At 42.3% G+C, this 23,108-nt stretch overlaps 1 protein-coding gene across 7 annotated transcripts in view; it reads left to right on the top strand.

The window, feature by feature from the left end:
* Window positions 1-23,108, top strand: part of LOC148037105 (Thioredoxin family protein) — an 86,208-nt gene that overhangs the window by 7,461 nt on the left and 55,639 nt on the right. For all 7 annotated transcript variants that reach the window (XM_087676041.1, XM_087676042.1, XM_087676040.1 and 4 more), the window contains exons 4-5: window positions 9,067-9,128; window positions 9,281-9,348. In XM_087676041.1, the coding sequence (XP_087532167.1) occupies window positions 9,067-9,128; window positions 9,281-9,348 (130 nt within the window). The remainder of the gene's footprint in view (window positions 1-9,066; window positions 9,129-9,280; window positions 9,349-23,108) is intronic.

The following is a 23,108-nucleotide window of genomic DNA, read 5'->3' as shown; positions in this document are numbered from 1 at the left end:
ACTGTGATGGAGGGCTGGTTGAATAAGACACCTTTCAAATGTAAGGTCTTTCTTTGGCGGGCGATGATTGGTGGTCTTCCTCTTGCCTCGGCCCTTTCCAAGCGTCGAATCTCGAACGGCAATTGTTTCTTTTGCACCACTACCGTGGAATCGGCCCGACATCGATTTATTTCTTGCCCGCTCGCCAAGAATATCTGGTCGCTTTTGTCACAGATTTGGCGCACGTTGGTGGGGTTCTCACTAACCCCTTTTGATTGGGTTTTTGCACACCCAAAATACCCCACACCGCCACCGTTGCATATGAAGATCTTATTCCACTTTTTGAAATATTGGGGATGCTGGCACAATTGGACCACTCGGAATGCCTTTCTTTTTGATTCGGCCTCTAATGTATCGAGATACATTGCCGGCTTAAAGGTCTCTTGCATTGGCAGATAGATCTCATTCGGCACTCGGACTTGCTCCCTCGGGAGGACTTGCTTCTCTGGCATATGGCAATTTCCTTTGGGTCTTTGCCATGACTCGTGTAACTTTTTCGTGGCTTTGTATTGGGATTCTACAAAAGAGAGAGAGAGAGAGAGAGAGAGAGAGAGATTACACGCGATGGCTTAGAGCCATCGTGTATCTTGTAACCATGTAAACTTGTACCTTTTTTTCGTAATTAATACAATTACCTTTTACGAAAAAAAGAGAGAGAGATGCTTAGACAAGATTTGCTTGTTTGGCCAATTGCAGTTTCTTTTGCCTCCCTTTAGTCACTTCGCTTCCTTTGTACCTTCATTGTGACTATGCACAATGGCCTAGAGCCATTGTGCATTTTGTAGTCATGTGATCTTGTACTTTTTTTCTCATAATTAGTACAATTACCCTTTATGAAAAAAAAAAGAGATTGTGTGACCCTTGTGGCTTGCACGCCTGTGCACCGCCTTGTAGCCTGCACGCTTGCGTGCCACCCTTGCAGTGTGGTTCTATAGCTCCATGTACCTACCGTGTTGTCTGTGCAGTGCTTGACTGCACTGATGCCCCCTATGCCTCTATGCACCTTCTTGCAGCCCTAGTGTCTGCCTTGTTCCTTCCAACCTAAGCGTTTGAGTATGCCCCCCCTACATCAGCTGTTGGCCCATAGCTAGGGTGTTTGCGTGCCCTTTCTGTAGCTCATTTTTGTAGCACTGTGCAGGGTTCAGCCTTCTCTGTCTTCAACCTTGTTGCCTAGCACACCCCCTCCTTTTGTGCACACTGTTGCAAGCTTGCCCGCTTGCTGAGGCTATTGTGCATCTGGACCAGGCAGCATGATACTGAGCGACACATCACGAATAGCTAATAGCACCCATATCTTGATAATGAGCTTGGATATGGAGACTATGGGCTGGGATGTTATAGCCTTGAATCTAGACATCGACATAGAAGAAGATGTGGTGGTAGAAGACATAGAGCCTTGCATTGATGACATGGTTCAACTCCCCCATGATGTCCAACCATCTGTTAAATGTAGCAAGCATGAAGAATTTTTTGCTGCTCTTGAGGCCCTTGACTTGGATGATTCTCTGCTATGCTCGTATGCTCAGGTGGCTTCTACCTTGTAGGATTTGCTAGAGCCAAATTGGGAACAATTGCTAGAGCTTGCTAACTCTCTTTTGAAGGAGTATTTTGAGCACAATAATTGAGCTACTCTTGTTTGCGTGGAGGAAGAGATCTTGGACACGCTCGTGAATACTTAGGAGGTCCTTCACTCCTTATCAGCCTTTCATGAGTGAGGTGTCATTCTCTCTTCATGGTCGGATTCCGGTCTTGATCAGGATCCATTAGTGTTTGACATCTCTTCTTTAGACTGATGGTGTGGAGGAAATTTTTGCTAGTCAGTGTGGCTTCTGAGGTTATGCTTTGCTCTCCCTTCGCATGAGATTTTCTTCTCCACATCAACTCCTCTTTTTTGATAAATAGTTGGTGCATATTGTTTCATGGTGTTCCATGTTAGACTTCCAGTGTTTGTTCAAGCAAGCATGTCTGATATGGGTGGAAGTAGAGTGTTGCTTGGCTGTTTACCGGGCCTTCCTCAAGGATTCTATTGCTGTAGTGGGTCATGTGTTCACTGTTGGTGCCCTCCATTTTGAAGGCAGCTAATAGAAAATGGCTGTGTATGCTATGGAATACAACTAGAAAGAAACCCAACTAGTTGGGCCTCAATTGCAATGGTATGCGGCCTCTTTGGTTTTGGCTCAAGTGGGGTACTTTTGCTGGACATTGTTTCTCGTGGTCAACTGGGTCACTTCTTGGCAGAATGTCCACATGGAAAGAGTACCTTGGTGGACCAGCCCATGGATAAGGACCAAAACATACCCCCTCGTCTTGTTAAGCAACATATTATTCAGCCTAGCTAGTCTAAACCCAAGCAACCAGCTCCTCCTTTAGATTTGGAGACACACGGATGGATGTGAGCTCGACACAATAAGGGAAAAGCCAAGGAGACTTCTATGCCTAATAGTACATGTTGACCCTTCTTCATCGCCGAATCTCCTGTGCACTTATTTGTGTTCCCGAGACATCCTCAGAGGCATCGACTGGTCGAGTTGCTACTACTCCCAAGGATCTATAGCTCCCCAAAGAGCAACAACAACAACACTGCTCGTGACCCTCTAGCCCAGTTGGCTTTTGACACTGCTGGTCGAGTCATCACTCCATGGGATTGCAAGTATGCAAGTTCTACCTTCCACACTATAGGTGGACCTTCCTCCTCAACGGGCTGACCCTCGTAGGTTCAAATGTTTTGCTATGCTAGGGGACTTCTTTGAAGATGGTGTACAAGATACATCGACAACAAAGGTCTAGGCCCATGTGGCAAAATCTTGTCAACAATCTTGAGCATCTATGTCTATCTAGTCCCGGGGTGCCTCTTGCACACTCATCCTTGTCCATTTGTTGAATCCATTGTATTTGGTTCATATATGATGGCCTAGAGTCACCTTGCACTTTGTAATCGTGTTATCCTATACTTTCTTCGTAATTAATATAAGTTACCCATTATGAGAGAGAGAGAGAGAGAGAGAGTGGATGAATGCTGAATACTAAATAATGAAGGTATAATATGTACAAAAGAGAGAAATGAAATGATATATTAACGTCTACAAAAGGCCAAAATGACCTATGAGACCATGAGTTACAATCACGTGTATGATGGTACAACTGTCTGGGCAAAGTATGTAGCACAAAGCAAAATAAGAAAGGAAATTAACTATGGCTATGTGTAAAACATAGAGCTCTATCTAGTAACAATGAGCTCCAAATGGTACAATCTCATGTGGGTATGGAGGGCCTAGCTCTAGCCCAAGCAATAATCCCCTGCATCCGCCTATGAAGGTGTCGTCAATGTGTGTGTTGAGGCCTAGGATGTCTAGATCCATGCCTGTGTGTGGACTGTGGCGGTGAGAAAGGCTCTCTTGTGGATTGTGGCTGTAACTGTGTTGAAGTCTTCTGAGTCTCCTTTGCAAAGAAGTCTGTGAGCTGCCTCTGTGAAGGGCCTCAGTGTCTTGGAGCAGTTGTACTCCTGAGGCGCATGTCACGAAGCCGTCGTATCTCAAGAAGAAAGAGGCCAAGGCATCGCTAATCGGTAAAATCCACGACTCTGGATAGTGGTCCAAATCTGTCTCTAAAGAGACAGTGGAAACAACCATGGACCTCATAATACGCTAGGCAACAGCAGATATAATGCTCCTTTGTCTCTAGCTCTAATTGGCATATCTGGCATATGCGCTCCTCTAGTGGGATGGATCTATATCTGCTAGTCTCGATCTCTAGCTGATGTCAGGAGGTGCGCAACTGGCCAATAGTACATCTGATCCCATGAGAAAGGTGGGTGTCTATGTATCTCGGGCGAACAATAAATCCATCATCTATAGTATGAAGGAAATGCTCGCGGTAGAAAGCCATCTTTGTCCCTAGCTCGTACCTTGGCTCTTGGTACTGTGTCAAAGGCTTTGCGGGAGTCCACAAAGCAGCAGTAGGTCGGTCGGCCATGGGCCCTTCCCTCCTCAATGATTGCTCTGAGTGTGAGGATGTGATCCAATGTGGAGAAGCCTCTCCTATAGCCAGTGTGTCCTTGTGCTCTAAGACCCCACATCTGTGCCCACTTGCTTAACTCATGCTCAAGGATGGAAGCATATAACTTAGCCAATGTATGCCCAACCATGATAGTCCGATAGTTACTGGGTAGAGCAGGGTCTCCTGACTTGAGGATAGGCACAATAGTGTTCGTGCTCTAGCTTTCTGGTAGGCCTTCACACATGGCTCTATTAAACATGTATGCTAGGAATCCTGCCACCAAATCTCTAGCATGGATCAAGTGCTCGGCTACTAATCCATCATGATCTTGTGCCTTTTCTCTGCTAAGTCTGTCAATGGCGTCTTGGACCCTACTTTCTATAAAGAAAGTGGTGGTCTCTGGACAAGGCTCAAGTGGGTCAGGAAGAGGTGGCTGACGCTCCACAGTATAAAGACTAACTGCATACTTGTCACAACTCTATAGAAATAGAATTTGTATCCTTTTTCATTAATTTGTCTATATAATGATTTATTAAATTTATTTCCTTTGCACTAATTAGATATAAAGAAAAGTGCATTGGAGCTGGCCACTGATGAGTGGTCACAGGTTATGGTGGACCCATGCGGAGCAAGGACCTTCGATGGCAGCATAGTATCCCTTGTATCCTCGACATGTGCATCCTGCGGGGGCCGGTTGGGCATGGGTGCCAGGCTTTGCTTCTTGCCGTGGCTATGGCTAGGATGGTCCCCTGCGGCCGGGAGGTCAGTGGGGCTAGTGGGGGCTCAAGGGTGGGGATGGTAGTTGGCTCTCGGTAGAATTCTATGAGCAGGCGTTGGGCGGCTCCCTGTCTCTACTTTGAGGTCTGGAGGAAGTGGTCTCTGTGGCGCCGTATTTCTAGTAGGAAGACCCCAAGGCATCTCTGGTCCTTGAAATCCATCACTCTCGAGAGTGGCCCGAATCCTTCTTTGAACATGCAGTGGAAGCGTCCCGAGATCTCGTAGTACACTAGGCACCTGCATATGTAGTGTTCTTCTGTCTCTGGCTCGAGCTCGCAGATTTGGCAGATCCGATCTTCTAGGGGGAGGGGGTGGGCCCCATATCTACATGTCTTGACCCGTAGCTGGTGTGAAGATGTACAGATTTGTCCGATGGCGCTTCTGACTCCATGGGACAAGTGTGTGTCCATGTAGCTTGGGCGGGTAATGAAGCTGTCCAGAGATATGTGCAGGAAGTGCTCTCGGTAGAAAGCCTTCTTTGTCCCTAGGTCTTCTGTAGGAGTCACCCATGTCTTGGCCGTGTAGCTGAATGATGTCCATTCTAATGAAATGGTTCACACTTGTCCCATGGCGCTTCTGACTCCATGGGACAAGTGTGTGTCCATGTAGCTTGGGCGGGTAATGAAGCCATCTGGAGATATGTGCAGGAAGTGCTCCCGGTAGAAAGCCTTCTTTGTCTTTAGGTCTTCTGTAGGAGTCACCCATGTCTTGGCCGTGTAGCTGAATGATGTCCATTCTAATGAAACGGTTCACCTCCTCCTGGCTGAGCTCCAGGTGGGGGCAATCTAGGTTGTATTGTAGTGGGGAGAGGTGGTCCATGTGTAGGCCATGTGGCTGTAGCCAGGTCTCTGTTTGGGCATACCAGCATTCAATGTCCTCTTGCAGTGCAAGTTGTTTGGATGATTCCAGCACGAGTTTGGGGTACCGATGCCGAGGCAAGTCCCATAGTCGGTGCAAGAAGGCCACTATTTGGAAGAGGGCCTCAACTACGATGGGCGGTGCCCCCATCTCTGCTCTAATAATCTCATGTGGCACAGAGGACTTGCTCCGGATCATCCATGAGATCATAAGTACCAGGGATCTCTCCATCTACTCCCATCCCTCATAGGTGGCCTCCTCCTGAGGCAGTGGCTGGTCCTGTGTGGCCCTCCTCATGTGGTAGAGACTGGATCCCCATATGGGAGCCCCATACAAGAGTGCTGGTGTGACTAGAGTGTCAAATAGTCAGAGCTTTGTACGGGGCTCCTAGAATTGTATGCGGGCACATTGGTTCTCCATGGATCCAAGGGTTGCATAGCCTCGTGTCAATCTATCTTCTGTTGCCTTTCTCAATGTGAATCTCGGTCCTGAAAATGCAATCCCCAGATAGACGTATCTTTGGACCACTTCCATGGTTTTCTTGCCGTATGTGAAGGGGCATACTGACCGTCAAATCCATTGGGTTGAAGTGTTGACACCATGACCTTGGTCTTCCCCAGGTTCACAATGAGGTCGTTATCCTGGCAGAAGGCCCGTAGTGCCTCCAATTGGCGCTGTAGCCCTTCAGGCATCCTTAATTTCAGATGTAACATTTTGGTCTCATAGGCCAATTTGGCCTTCTGTAGATATTAATATACCTTTTTTTCTTTCTATCTCCTCTAGCTTATCTCTTGTGCTCTTTCTCTGGTTTGCTTCATCTAGTCTATGTTAATGGAGGTGACTAACTTGGTGATGACGACAGGCTGCTTGACAGTGATCCGTTCAATGATGTGATTGGTGGGAAAACGAGGGTTGTTGTCGGATTAAAAGGAGAGGTAGGTATTCCTAAGGTTATAACCTTTATTTATAGTCCTTTCCACAAGCCCCCCATTCGCATGAAGAGGGGGTGGGGATATTACATAAATGTTGCAACTTGATTAGCATTGGTCCCAATAACAAGCATATCATCAACATGCATAATGCAAATTAGCACAGTTGAATTCTCATGTGTCAAATATATAAAGTATCCTTTGTAGGACTATCATGGAAACCCAGATGCAATAAATGAGAATGAATAAAGGGTTGAGGAGTACTTTAAGCCATACAAAGCTTTCTTCAAGTGGTATACCTTTTCTTCTAACCCCTTGACTTCAAAGCTTGGAGGTTGGGTGACATATATTTCCTTTGTCAAGTAGTCGTGGAGATATAAATTGTAATATCAAGCTAATGTACTTGCCAATGAATATGGGCAGCAAGTGCACGACACATGTGATGGTGGTAATGGAAGAGGTAGGAGCAAAGGTCTCCTCGAAATCAATACCTTGTTGCTGTGCATGGCCCTTAGCAACTAGGCAGGCTTTGCACCTCAGATACGTCAACTTGTCTTTTAACTTTATAAAACCACTTCGTATCTATGCATGCTTACCTAGCGGTAAGTCACATAGTATGCTTATGGTAAGAAACTCGAAAGGGGTGCTAGGATTGGGGGCTAATTTGGTGTTGGTGTTTGCAGGAAATTATTTAATTGTGCAACGGAAATCTAGCTTTGTTTGTGTGTGTGGCTTGCTAATTTGTTTGAAACGCTAGTTTAAAAGCAATAGTATTAGCATGTACTATTGTTTATTTATGGAAGGTCGGTTTTCACAAAGTACCCTTGGGGGGTTGGGACCCATTGAAGTAGGAGGCCCATACAACTATAGACCACTTCTTTTACGACGACCATGTTGGCTTGCTATGTTGCTCTTTTACCACGATCACGTTGGCTTGCTATGTTGCTAGGTTTGAATATTTTAAGAAAATTGGGGAGTATGACCTAAACTATATGTCCACATCATTCAAAAAATTGCATGTTCTTGTCAAGGAGAAGAAACAAGAAGTGAATACGGACAAAAAATGGGATGATGCTCGTTGCTGATGGATGGAGTGACACATGAAAGAGGTCAATCCATTGCATAGAATCATATTCACTAGGTGAGCTATACTTCATGTTTATGCATGAAACTTTAGGGACAAGAGTACATATGTGAGAGAATGATGATAGAAATGGGGATCAAAGGCAAAGGATGGCGATAGAGGATGGGATGACATACTTGTTGTATTTTAATTTATACTAAAATACTTATCTATACTTGTACTTTTATCTAGCAAAGAGTGTGTGCATGTGTGTAAGTTTGATTTTTAAAGCTTGAATGTGCCGTGTAGATAAATGTGAGTGAGTGCATGTGTGATGCACTAGGGGTGCATATGAACACCCTCCACCTGTTCCTTGGCTGTCCCCTTTTTTCATCCTGGACAAGAGCATGCATCCCCTTTCTCGTACCTTGTTTGTCCCCTTGTCAAGGATGGCATAGGGAATGGCCCTTAGTTTGGGATGAGCTATTGAGATAGCTTTGTTGAGGGAAGCTGTTCTAGTGTGTAAGCAGCTCATCTCACCATTTCCTGTTTTTATGGTGTAGCTATCATTGAGGTGATTGATCCATAGCTTGTTGTGGTATTTTGTTACAGATGTTGAGTTTGTAAACAGTGTCATCTTTTGAGGACTACTATAAGTGCATTGGAGTGTATTTTTTGCATTGCACTTTTGTTTGAATATTTTGTTGAAGGACATCATGAAATTGACGTGAGTTGAGAGAGTGATTGAGAAGGCCAATCTGATCGTTACATTTTTTCGAACCACCAAATTTGTGGGCATGCGTTAAAGAAAAGATAAATTAAAAAGTAATTTCTCAAGTTGGTATGGCTTCTTGATATTGGGTCACTTGAAAGAGTGCAACGGTGCATTGAAGCAGCTCTTCATGAGTGAGAAGTATACTACGTTTGCATTGGCTTCTATTGGTGTAGGAACAGAATGTAAGGAGAAGGTATAGAGAATTGGGAGATTGTGCATATGTTGAGGCTTTTGAATGCTTTGTAAATTGTGTTTTGGGAAAATCTATGAAGCCATTGACGGTATGATAAAGCAACTCCAAGTCTCCAAGAGCTAGTGTCCAATGAGGGTGTGTCTATAAAGAGTCATAAACAATCTGTGGTGAGATGGAGCAGCTTATATTTGGATCCTAAGTTTTAGGGCAAAGGTTAAGAGAATGACAAAAAGGTTAGTGATGGTTTAGACTCATCATGATTGTGGTTCTTGGTCACATACAACTCATTGCCATTTTGAAAAAATCTCTCTTTTGTATTAGCCAAAAATTTTGGGCCTTTGCATTTTTATTATTGGAAACATTTGATTGTATGTTTTCAGACAAGTCTTCAATCATGTTCTTGCAAAAAGTCTTACGAAGCGTTTGATGCTTGCAGAAGCGTGCCCTTTTTGTCGGCGTGTACGAGAAGCATTGACAGAGTTGGATCTTATTGTTGAGGTGACATGTTTAGTGCTCACCCTTGTACAATATTTTTTTAACAATGCAAATGCTTTTGTTCTCCATCAAAAACGAGTTAAATAGCTGAACTTTTTTAAATGGAAGAAGGCTTCAGATCACTTCAAGGGCTGATATTGGTTGCTTCTTTACAGGTTTATCCTTGTCCAAAGGGATCTGTACATTATCGGCGTATTGTCAAAGAAAGTGGAGGGAAAGAGCAGTGCGTTTCTAACATCTCTCTTTGTAAAAGTGATCAAAACAGAAAAATGCATTGAGGTTTACTCTTATTAGTAGTCAGTCTTTCTCTCGTGGTTCTTGTTACTGTGCCTTTTTGAGATTGTTAACGTTATTAATTTGGAGCTGCTCAATGTGTTTGTTGAGGGTGTGCAAGGGTAGATTAGGGCTTGTCATATTAATTATGGTTCAATAGGACCTTAGTTACAAGCATAGTAACATGGGACAGGGATGAAGACCGGGTCAGGTTCAGGGTGTGAATATACACCAGAGTTTGCAGAGAAAACACTGAAGAGAGTGTATGAGTATGACTCAAACATAGTTGTGTCACACAAGAATACAAAAGGGAAAAAAGAAGAAATTGATGAATGAATGAAAGCAATTTGATACTGATGAAGGAAGCTCAAGGAACAGAGACTCTCCAACAATCACTGACTCTCATTGGAGCAGATTGAGGGAGATTGTTGTCCTTCAGATAATGGATCCTGAATGCAGAAAACCACCAATGCAGAGTGAAATTCTGATGCAGAGAACTGTGGACAGCAGGGTAGCAGGCCAGATGTGAAAACATAGTGGGTGTTTGGGGCTGGAATGACCAAACAGAGCAGTGTACAGTCTAGTAGCAGTCTGTGATGGAGTGTGGCGCAGCTGACTGCCAAAACACAGCCACCTAGAGAGGATTTGAGAGTAGGTGACTGTTGCAAACGATAGAGACAATGCTCAATGAAAAACACAAACACAGGTGCATAGGATCCTCCAAAGGGCAGGGTGGCAGCACAGGGCAGATGACAGCAGCAGTGGCAGCACTGTTGGCTGCTGGGTGGTAGTCCTGGAGTGATGACGGCACCACTAGAAGCAAGGGCAAAATTTCCAGCTGATGGGAGAGGCAGCTCCAAGGGCAGGGTGGCAGCTTGAATGAGAGGCATGATGATGAGAGCTTTAGCATATTGTGGATGTGAGAGAGAAAAAATTGGGATTAGGATGGATGCCCCTTGCCCACATTGTAGTAGCATGGGACGGACCTGCATTTTGACCTAGTGCCCCTATCCCAAAGCTTCCCTTGAGATTTTTCCCAATGCCCAGATTTCTCTGTATGAATTTCCGACTTTGTTTTTGTTGACCTTTTTGCCATTTTTCCCATGCGAATGCACCTTACCATCCCCGGAATTGCGTTCGACCTTACCCATCCTGTTTGACCCATTCTTGCGAACATTTTTTGTGATCACCTCGTTGGGTTTCAACTGCCGGATCTTTCCGTATTAATTTTTCTTTCCAGTTTCGGGAACTTTTTTACAGTTTTTCCCATGCCAATGCATGCTATCCCTGTCAAAACGTTATTCTGATGTGATAGGCCTATCTGGTGCGTTGTCCTGCCCACTTTTTCTTCTTTCCACACTTCGTTCCGATAGATGGATTTTTTGAAGTTAATTTTCGTTTGATTTTGCATTCTGATGTCGCGTGAGTTTGCACGCCATATAAACTTCATAGCTACCAAATGTATGCATGTGATGTGGTGGGCAGATGTGGGGGTGAATATGTACTATCACAGAACATGTGCATGGGCATGCATGCATAAGTGTGCTCTCCGTTATGAAAAAAATGTGTGTGAGATGTGGGCTGATTTGGTATGGCTCCGTATGAGAGTCTTCTGATTTTCTATATGTATATGCACGAGAAGAAACAAAGGTGACTAATATATTAAACCGCTTGGAAGGAGGTTGAAAACTCAAAAAAAAAAAAGGTCCCTTGTCAGCCCTTCTTGACAAGGGGTAGGGACCCTAGGATGGGAAGACAATTGTTAGGGACGGGATAAGGGATGTCCCCCTGTCCCATTTTGATGTCCCCTTCGAGAGATGTGTTTGAGATGGAGTCTGTGTGTCTCAGGGTCCAAGACAACTGCCCCTTGTTACTATGGTCACAAGCATAGTTGTGTGCCGAGTCAATGATTGCAAGCACTGATGTAAATCATGAAGAGTTTCAGTCAGAATGGGAGTCTGTAAAGTCAGCAAGAGGTGGAGAGAATCAAGGGGTGCACTGATGTAAATCATGAAGAGTTCCATTTTGAATGGGACTCTGTAAACCGAGCAAGAGGTGGAGAGAATCAAGGACTTAATGCATTCTCTCTACCTCTTTTTGGGGTTGTTTATGTGGAGCTAAATTTGGACTTAATGCATGATAATTCAGTCCTTTAATTTTCGTTGCTCACACAAGGATGGCAAAAAGTAGGGGTCAATTGTCAAGGACTTTGGGTGGGTGAGGGCATGGGATGGCATAAATAAACAACAATGTAACCTTCATAGTTATGGGATGGCATAATTGTATAAACTTCATAGTTACCAAATGTATGCATGTGATGTGGTGGTGGATGTGTGGGTGAATGTGTAACATCACAGAACATGTACATGGCATATGTAAAGTAGAGTTATTAAATCTTTTGTATTTGAAAGCAAAGATAAAGTCTTGTATTTAATAGCCACAAGAAGCAATTCAAGCAAAGGTATCAAGAATATTAAGTCAGTGAAGCTAGAAATGCTAGTTTGTAGAATTATACTTGAAGCCCAGTCAACCATGGACCTCAAATTGAAGCATTGCATTGAGGCCAAGAGCCAATATCAATTCCATGAAGCCAATATGAATGACCCAAACAACGGATGTATGCCAAAGCCATGATACCTTTCAAGGACCAATGTAATGCTTACAAATCCTATGTATGCCAAGAAGCAATTGAGCCAAGACACTATTTCTCCCAAAAATGATGTAAACCTTATGCTTCCAAGATGTGTGTTTCAAAGAAGAGTCAAGCCCAAGTGAAGATGAAGGCCGAGAAGACCAAGAAAGTCAACAGCACCAACATGAAGTTCAAGAGGACTAACAAGAAGTCCACCAAAGAAGGCACGAAGATCAATTTCTAAGCCAAAGCTAGGGCCAAAACAAAAGGCAAAGCTAGGGCCAAATTCTAAGCCAAGGACCAACACAAAGACCAAAGACACGTCGCACTTAAGACCGCAAAGATTGGAAAAAAATAGAGCAAGACTCCAACAGCAGCTGCTTTGATCTTTGGGCTCCTATTTAATGGGCACACACTTCAAGGTGGCTGGGAAACTTTAATTTTTGTTGTGAATTAGGGTTTTGACAGTATAAACACTACTGTCCACCTTCAAATAGCTGAGCAAAACTGAGAATGATTGACAATGGCTTAGATTTAATGGCATGCTTTTGAAGACAGCTGATAAACCCAAATTACAGCAGTAGTTAGATCTGAATTCAGCAAAAGAGTGCTGAATATCTTTAGATTTGCTGAGATGATGGCGGACACCAGAGGGTTGAGAGACCTTCAATTTAATGCCAAGAAAGTGATGTAATAGCAATTCCCTGTTGTTTTAGAGAGAGAAAATCAGGTTGCCTACTGATTCTTTGGGTTTTGCTGCTGTTTGAAACCCTAATTTCTGCACCAGCAAGTCTCAATAACCTCTATTTTTTAGGGTATTCTGCTGTTTACAGCCCCAGAATTTGCTCTAGATCAGCTTTCCTTGTTGTCCAGAAGCTTCAGTAGTTGTCTCCCTACTCACAACTGAGTTCTTCACACTTAGATTTGCCCCAAACAGCCCAAAATGGGAGAAAAAACAGCCCAACATGGAAGATACACTTGCGTGCAACCCAAAACTGATCCAAACTGGACATTTGGAAAATTTTGATTTTCAGTGGGGCTTCCACATGCAATAATGTGCTGCCTAGTTCTTTGGCCTTGTCCTCATTTAAAATAATATTAAATGATGCTAGCCTCAATTTTACATTCCAAACCTCTTTGAACTTGAAAGTCTTGAAACTTCTTACAAACCTTAGTTTAGGACATTAAATCATTTAAAACTTTAACCCCCATGACATTGAAAGTCATTTCCAAGGCGAATTCAATGTCCCTAACCAAGATTTATCCTAGGTACCCCATTGGCACCTATCCACAACTGCTTCCAATGTCCCGAACTGCTCAAGCTAGGATAATTTGTCATTGTGACTCACATCTAACTTAATTTCACATTAACACCTCATACATGCACAACTTAAATGTCCAAACTTAAGTATCCAAAGAGTATTAAGTTAAAATTCATGTCCTTGTTATAGATTTCCTTAAATTCTTGCAATCACCCTCAATTGCACTACAGTGTAACACAAAAGCATCAATTACTATTGGGAATAGATACGAGCATCATAGTTAAACAACATGTGCACCTATTGCTTAACCATGCTCATACCCTATGGATGTTTGAAATTCTAGTCACTTAAACTAGTTATGATCCATCCTTGTGAATCATAACCATTGTTAGAACCATAAGAGATACATCTAGATTTCACATGCCAAAGCCCAACATTGTTTTCATCACCAAGACAATGTAATGCATAACCCGAGCATAAACAATGTCCTATAGCAATGAATCATCATGTATCACACAATATGTATGTAAATCTTACACCAGTTGCAAACCACATGTATCTTAGGCAAATGTATTCCTCTTATAGTATTAGCAAATGCATATTGTGTACCATCCATGTGTTGAGTCAAATATTTGCATTATAAACAGATTAGCTCTTTATTACAGCCCGAAAACTCCAATTATTACCAAACTTTTATTAAATGGTGTGTGTTCCTAGAGAGTGTTTGCGTCCCATAAATCATACCGTAATTTGGGAGGATCCGTACTTCTATAAATAGGTAGGTTGCCCATCACTTAGTTCTGATCCTATTTTGTTGATTGATGGCACTTGTCTTTGCTGTTCACATCTCGTTCACGGAGGATATCTCAGTTTGTCTATTTATTGCTGTTCTACATTTTGCACCTTCTATCCAGCCCTCTATGCCTGTTGGCCACTGTTCTCAGCTTGCTGCCTTCACCCTACAAGTTGCGTTCATAATTGCTTCAGACCACTCTTCAGTGTGTGTTTGACACAGATCTGTTGCCTCTAGCTATGTTGATGCCATCTTTTGCACTTGCGTTTACTGCCTAGTCTCGTCGTATAGTTTGCGGCATCATCAAGGCAGTTGTGTTTTGTTGCAATACTTGCTTGGCGATTTTGTATTGTTTTTTTAGAGTTTGCTCCATTTGGCATTGATCCAACCAACTGAGAGTTGCGTTTGTTGCTACTTGACATCTTCAGAGGCTGTTTGTTGTATTTCGGGAGTCATTAAATTATGACACACTCTCTAGTTTATACTCATTGCCTTGGTCCTAGAGACAAGAGTTTGGGGATAGTATTCACTTTGCATAGTGTGTTTGCTACATTGAGCATTGCATGTATTCAGTATTCATTATTCATCTTCAGTGTTCATTGTCCCTGAGTTATCCTGACCCTAATTGTGTTTTTTAATTAGTTCACACTTTGTTGTACAATTGTGTTTGCTATTTATAGATGAGTACTTCTTCATATAGTATTAGAGCTATGTACTCACTAAAGAAACCCAAGATTTTGATTTGAGAGCTTGTGAAACCAGCTCTCTAACAACCTTGTTCTCTCTCATAGTGGTTAGAATAGAGATTTACCAGCCCCTAAAAACGTTTTTTCCACTTGCATAGGCAAGTTTTACCAAGTGGCAGTCTTCTAATCCAAATTTTCAGCATTATTCAATTTATTAATTATTCTAGTGCTCAGAAATTTAATTCCAATAGCCAATAATTAAATTAGCTAGGCCAATTTGTCTTCCAAGTATCCCTTAGCAATTATTGATCCTTAGATTGACATTAATTAATTAATTAATGCCTAGTCTCTAATGTCACCATTGACATTAGTGACCAATATATTGGTCTAGGTCCAAATCTGATACCGGGTATCACCTAGTATCTGTCACATAGCTTATTATAACTTTTGTCTTTGACACCTCTTGATATCTCAAGGTCTTGATTCCCACACATTGAAATAATTAACTTGCTCCTCACATGTGCAAGTTACATTTGCGTACTTGATTGACTTTCAGTCAAATGCTAAGCAAAGCAATAAAATTTCACGTCCTCGTGACACACCTATGAAACTAGCCTTCCTCTTTAGATAGGGTGGTAAAACCTGATCAAGCACTCAATTACAGTAATTAATAACTGAGCATAAATTGAAGACAATCTTGGATAATAGACATCCAGTTGGCCCTAAAACTTGTTCCCCTTTCAGTATTTCTTTAACTTTGATGTCTAATGGACAATGTACAAGTTGTGATTCCACAATCTCCTGTGCTGATCCAAAAGCTCCTTGTTGTACATACAATCAACAAGCAAATTGGGCCAATTGCCTCTTGATTTACACCCAAGACTTGCACAAATGGAATCACCAACTGGCCAAATGTTGTCTCAATTTACAGTGGATGGGTTGACATTTGAAATCCTTGTTAATACAACAAATCGTATGTGCTGATTTTAGTGTACGATGCCTTATCCTCGTGCTGTCTAGTAAATTTGGCTGAGATATACTAAGAATGGTTGAGAAATGTTGAGATCTTTTGAGAAATTACTGGAGAGGATGAGAGAAAGCCAAGATGAGAGAGAGATTTGATTTTCTTTGCGAGAAAACCCTTAAATGTGCCTTATGTCTACTCCAACTTGCATTTAATGTAGTCACCTATTACTAGGGATTAGAAAATGGACCAATAGCTCCCTCTCTCTCTTCCAAGTTGTAAGAGTGAATGGCTAAGACCCCCTTGAAATCCTTGCTTGATCCCATCTCACTATTTGAAGACATTTTTGCCGTAATGCTCAATGAAACCTTCCTTCCTTTTTGAAGAGGGTGGTGAAATTTGATTAAGCACTTAATTACAAAAATTAACAAATTCACAAAACTGAAAATCTACACTTTACCACTTTAATCTTAGACATTGGATACCCTGTTGACTCCAAAATTGAATCCCCTTTTCGTATTTCTTTAACTTATATTGCAAATGGAAGGAGTATAACTAGGATCCTTTGATCTTCTCGGCTAATCAAAGTACCACTTGATATCAAAACTGACGAGCAAACCTCCAAATCTATTTGTCCCTTGGTTTGCTTTGGAATTGGCCTTCAGCTTGCACCTTGAAAGATAAATTCAGCCCGAAATTTAATAGTGGATGGTTAGCCTCTTGAATCTTTCTTTTTGTTGTAAATTAGGATTTACAACAGAGATTGATTAAAATCTCTTCCTCTAATGGTTTAAGCTGTTGGGAAATGCTGAGATAACTCGAGAGATGGTTGGGGAATGAGAGAGAATGGTGTAGAGAGAGAGATTTCAGAGTTTCATCACAAGAAATATTGAAAAGCTACTGCTGCCCTACTCAAACAACAATCGAAGTTGTCACCTACGGCTTAGGACCACTAGAAAGATTGTTGCCTCTCTTGTATACTGTTATCTACACCTTGGACCGTGGGTTGCTGTCACCTACTCTTGGAGAGCTTTACTGTTGCTTGACATCTTCAAAGGCTGTTTGTTGTATTTTGGGATCCATCAAAGTATGACAAACTCTCTAGCTCATACTCTTTGCCTTAGTCCTAGAGATCTGAGAGCTGGGGGGTAGTATTCACTTTGCATAGTGTGTTTGTTGTATTGAGCATTGTATATATTCAACATTCATTATTCATCTTCAATGCTCATTATCTCTGAGTTATCCTAGCCCTAATTGTGTACTTTGTTAGTCTATGCTTTGTTGTACTTTTGTGTTTGCTATATGTAGATGAGTATTTCTTTACATGGTATCAGAGCTATGTATTCATTGGAGAAACCTAGGCTTTTGATTGGAGAGCTTGTCATTAGGAACAAGTTTACAGAGGGAAGATGACTTTCAAACTTTTTAGCTTTGCTTCATAAGGAGCTTCTGTACTTCTAGATGAAGGTAATAAAGGCTAGGGGTGACTCATCCGTTAGTTAGATTATAGGGTGGAGTCCAGATTATTGTTTACTTGAAAGGGTGGGAGACATCTATCAATAAGCTTATGCCATCAATCTTAAGGTAGCCAAGGATGTTGTCTATATGGTGGATGAGTGTCTTCTTCATGGACATAAGCACAAGTTCCTATAATAGAAAAGACAAATGAGACCTGAACAAAATAATGTGCATCATTGATCCATTTGAATGTTGAGATAAAGGCCCTTTATTCACCTCCATGTATAGTGCAGGTGTATTATTTATAGGTTGTTGGGATAAAGGCCCTTTATTTATCTCCGTGTATAGTACATGTGTATTATTTAGTTGTACATGTGAATGCACTCTTACGTGCCCTAAATATAAATACATTTTATTCTTTGTATACCAATATATTGTTGGTACACCCAAATGAAATTGTACTCTCTCTCTCTCTCTCTCTCTCTCTCTCTCTCTCTCTCTGTGTGTCACGTGCTTACTCCTCCAACTGCTAATATCCACAACGAGTATCAGAGCTTACGGTACAAGACTGACAGGTCGTGCAGGTGCTTGCGATTGGTTGCAGGCGATGGAGGAACCAATGCGATAGTCCATGAATGACTTGGTGATAGGCGTGCAGACGGCTGGAGTTCGTGTCTAGCAGGGAGTCAGGCGATCGCGCTGCTGACCAGTGACTAGCGGGGACTAGAAGGGAGTCGAGGCGACCACGTTGCTGACCAACGACCAACGGGTGTGAACTAGGTGATGGCTGTAGGGAGTTGGGTGTTCATCAGCGGGTTGCAGGCGCAGCAGGGGTGACAGGCGCGCGTGACGGTCGACGAGGTGGGCAACATGCATGATAGGCGCGTGACAGGTGTCAATCGCGTTAGTCACGTGACGCGGCGGGTCAATGAACCCCCCCCCCCGGCGGTCAATTAAAAAAATAAAGGAAATCAGAAATTCCTCTAATTTCTCGATTATCCCCTTGTCTTGATGGGGGTTCACGCGTGGAAGCTCAGCTGGGTTAGATTGGTTGACATTTATGCACTGTTGGACCTGGAATTTTGGCATTTTGTGCAGAATTTGATAAATTTCTGTAGTATTTGCCTATGTAGTGGCTGGTTTATGTAAAAACAATAGAGATTTATTACTGTTTGGGCAAGAAGAGCAGTGTATTTTGCTGGTTCAGCTTGTGCTCCTACTGTTCAGTGCATTTACTCGTGTTCGTGATAAAAATGGCTGCAACTTCTTCTAGTTTTGACATTAAGAGTTTGATGGAAATCAAACGGTTTGATGATTAGGGCTTTGACCTATGGAAAGACCATACGAGAGACACTAGAGTAAAATGAAATTTTTATTTGCTTTCCAAACTGACACTCATTACAAAAATCAAGTTTAAAGCCTTTTCCATCAACCCTCTTCAGAGAGGTAAGAACATCAAGTCCTTTTTGGCTCATATGACCAATCTCTTATGCCATAAGTCCAAGTGGCTGCAAATTTCAGCAACTGCAAGAAACTTGCCATTCAAAGCTTTACAATGCAAACAATACAATGTGCCCTTCTTGGTTCCTTTTGCAATCAGCATGGAACGCTTTTTTACTTTCCACAAACCACCACCAAACAGTGTGATGTAGCCATGCAAGTCAAGCTAACCAACAGATAGTAAACTCTTTTTAGTGCCAGGCACATATTTGACATCTTTCAACACAAGCTCTTGACCATTGTCTAAAGACAAGTGTATGGTGCCAATACCATAAATGCTGCAAGCATGGTTATTTCCAAGGTACACCTTTCCATAACTGCTTGCATTAAACATAGCAAAACAATCGAAGCAGTTACATGGAAAGAGGCACCAGAGTCTACAATCCAAGTCTGAGTGACACCACTATCAACTGACAAGAGTGCATCAATTACATCAGCCTTGGTAATCTGCATATCCTGCATGTGATATACAAGGGCATCATAATCAACTGCACATAATGCATCAGCCTCTGTATCTGAAAGCTTCTCTATGACCACACTGGAGGCCACATTGGCCTTTTCTTTGCCTTTGGATGTCTCCAATGCATCTGTCTTTTCTTCCTTCTTCTTTTTATCTCTTGCATTCTTCTTTATCTCTTGTTCCTTGTTGTAGTACATGCAATCAGGTTTCTTGTGGCCCTTCTGACCACAATGATAGCAAGTAATGTCACTCTTATTCTTTCCTTTGCTCTTGCTCCTGTTTCTCTGCCTTGCATATGCATTTTTCTTTTCAGCTCTGCCTCTTACATTATAAGCTGAGTTGCTGCCTTCTCCACTAGACATACGTCTAATTTCTTCATTCAAGATAGAATCCCTCACCCCATCATATGAGAGATTGGGGTTATTGTTGAGTGAAACCACCAAGGTTTCCCATGAGTCTGGTAGTGTCATGATAAAAAAGATCACCCTCAACTTGTCATCAAAGTCCAAGTTTGCATCTTTGAGCTGATTTAGAATCCCTGTAAATGCACTCAAGTGCTCAGCTGCAGGCTTTGACTCATCTAGTTGCATATTCACCAACTTGCGCATTAAATACACTTGACTAACAGGTGTGGTGATCTCATAAGCAATTTTTAGCTTCTCCCATATTGCATAACCTGTGTCTAAATCCTTAATGTCTGTCAGAATGTCATCAGTGACACTCATCTTTATGTAAGCCACAACCTTTTTATTCACTCTGGCCCAATTTGCATCAGACATTAGTGCGGGTTTATCTTTCTGCAAAGCATCCTCACAACCCTTCAAGAACAAAATGCCTTGCATACGGTCTTTCCAAAGGTCAAATCCATGACCATCAAACCGTTTAATCTGCATCAAACTCTTGATGCCTGAACTGGAAGAAGTTGCAGCCATTTTATCACGAACACAAGAGTAAATGCACTAATCTGTGGAAGCACAAGCTGAACCAACAAAATACCCTACTGTTTTTCCTCAACCAGAAATAAATCTCTGCTGTTTATACATTAACCAGCCACTGCATGGGCAAAGGATGCAGAAATTTACCAAATTCTACGCAAATCCCCAAAATTTCAAGTCCAAAATTGCATGAATGTCAGTCTGACCCAGCTGAGTAAAGCTTTGCCAATACATGAAAAGCCCTAAATTTCTGGGATCTAATGTCAGGAAATTTTATCCAAAAAGGCAAAATTTTGACAAAATTTGAAAAATCCCCAATTTAATAGAGGTCACCGCTCGCGATGTCTGCAATTTTTGACTCAAAAGTCATTGACAGGCATGAATGATGCCAAATCTGGGAAAAGTCCCAAATTCTGTGGCCCGATTTGCACAGATTTTGAAACTGTGCCTTTGGTGTGCGAATACTCACCAAGGCAAGTGGTAATGAGGGGATTAGAAAAAAATTTGATTTGTTTTTGAAAAAAAAATGAAGGAACTAACGGGGGGGGGGGGGGGGGGTCCGTTGACCCGTGTCGCGTCACATCGCCCGTCACGCGAACCGCCCCTAGAGGTCACCTGCAGGTCGCATCGTTCCAGTCGTTGCCTTCACGTCGTGTCACGTCTGACTGACGCTTGCCCATCGGAGCTGCCTGCCTGTCGTCTGTCACGCGACGCCTGACGCCTGCCTTTTCGCTGGCTCTGTCGCCCGTTACGCGACGTCTGACGGTTCCCTACTACAGTCGCGTACTGACTGCTGCTATACGCCTGCTGCCGCAAGCCTAGCAGCCGTCGCCTCAATCTTGAAAGCGTGCAGAGTCTTGGCTTTGATACCAGTTGTTGGACTGTAAGGACACAGCTTAGAGAGTTTGAGATCGAGTAGGAGCGTATGAGTGTGATGGCTGGAGAGAGTGTGAGCAGAGTGAAAGCTCGAGACGATAAGAGTGTACCAACAATGTGTTGGTACACAAATAATAAAATGTATTTATACTTAGGGCACGCAAAGGGTGCGTTCACATGTACAGTGTGCGTGTACTAAATATATGGAGGTCACCGGGCTTTTATATCCCAACACTTAAAGGATTGTGAAGATGCTTTGTAGGAAGATAAACCTGCACAAATGTCTAATATACATTGGGCCAGAGTTAACATAAAGGCTGTGGCTTACATAAACATGGGTGTCACTGATGACATTTTGACAGGCATTAAGGGCTTAGATACTGGTTATGCAATACGGGAGCAGTTGAAAACTACCTATAAGATCACCACACCTATTAATTAGGTGCATTTAATGCGCAAGTTGATGAATATGCGATTGGATGAGTCCAAGCTTGTAGCTGAGCATCTAAGTGCATTTACTGGCATTTTAAATCAGCTCAAGGATGCCAATTTGGATTTTGATGATAATTTGAGGGCGATCTTTCTGATCATGACACTGCTTGATTCTTGGGAGACCTTGGTGGTTTCTCTTAGTAATAAATTATAATCCCAATCTCTCATATGATGGGTTCAATCTTGAATGAATAAATTAGACGTATGTCTAGTGGAGAAGGCAACAACTTAGCTTATAATGTTAGAGGCAGGGCTGAAAAGAAATTTGAAAAATGCAAATGTTGGACAGAGAAACAGAAGCAAGAGCAAAGGAAAGGAAAAGAGTGATATTACTTGCTATCAGTGTATTCGGAAGGGCCACAAGAAGCCAGATTGCAGGTACTACAAGAAGGAACAAGAAAGAAAGAAGAATGTAGGAGACAAAAAGAAGAAACATGATAAGACAGACGCATCTGAGGCAGCCAAAGGTAAGGAAAAGGCCAATGTGGCCTCAAGTATAGTCGTAGAGGAGCTTTCGGATAAAGAGGCTGATTTGTTATGTGCAATTGATTATGATGCCCTTGTATGTCACATGTAGGATATGCAGATTACCAAGGTTGATGTGACTGATGCACTTTTATTAGTTGATGATGGTGTCACTCAAACTTGGATTGTAGACTCTGGTGCCTCTTTCCATGTAACTCCTTGCTTGGAGTGTTTCGCTATGTTCAATGCAGGTAGATATGGAAAAGTATACCTTGGAAATAACCATGCTTGCAGCATTGATGGGATTGGCACTGTACACTTGTCTTTAGATAATGGGCAAGAGCTTGTGTTGAAAGATGTCTGATGTGTGCCTGGCATCAAGAAGAGTTTACTATCTGTTGGTTAGCTTGACTTGCATGGTTACACTACACTGTTTGGTGGTGGATTGTGGAAATTGAAAAAGGGTTCCATGCTGATTGCATAAGGAACCAAGAAGGGCACTTTGTATTGTTTGCACTGTAAAGCTTTGAATGGCAAGTTTCTTGCAGTTGCTGAAATTAGTTGTCATTTGGAGTTGTGGCATAAGAGATTAGGCCATATGAGACACAAAGGACTTGATATCCTTACCTCTTTGAAGAGGGTTGATGGAAAAGGCTCTAAACTTAACTGGTTGTGTTTAATGAGGCAAAATTGCTGAAAGGTACTTTAGCCTCTAATGAAGACATGAAAAGGGTCAAATTTCAGAATTTGCAACCACCTATTACTTCAAATGATGACCCTCATGATGTTGTAGCACAGGCTGAAACTGATGATCAGCCGGTTATTTTTGAGCCAGATGATGATGAACAGCAAATACAAGCACAAGGAGATCATGGACAGCAAGAAAGACTTGCTGATTATGAAAATGTAGGTGCTAGTAATGAAAATGAGGCGCTGTACAGGATGAACATGATGTTGAAAATGGCTTATAGCAGCTAATAAATGTTGAAAATAACATATCCCCATATGTAGACCAAATTCCTGAAAATGTTGATCATTGGGTATACAAGTCTATATGCTTAAGAAAGCAGCCACATAGGTATGACCCCTTCTTGCATTATGTGATGCTTAGAGATGAAGGTGAGCCTCTTACATATAAAGAGGCCAAGTCATGCAAATTCAGCAGTAAGTGGGAGCTAGCTATGCAG

Source organism: Lygodium microphyllum, chromosome 4 (genome assembly GCF_053477565.2).
Source record: "Lygodium microphyllum isolate KBCC chromosome 4, Lygodium_microphyllum_v1.1.10, whole genome shotgun sequence".
In the NCBI taxonomy this organism is placed as follows: Eukaryota; Viridiplantae; Streptophyta; class Polypodiopsida; order Schizaeales; family Lygodiaceae; genus Lygodium; species Lygodium microphyllum.
This window is presented reverse-complemented; position numbering and strand designations above follow the sequence as displayed.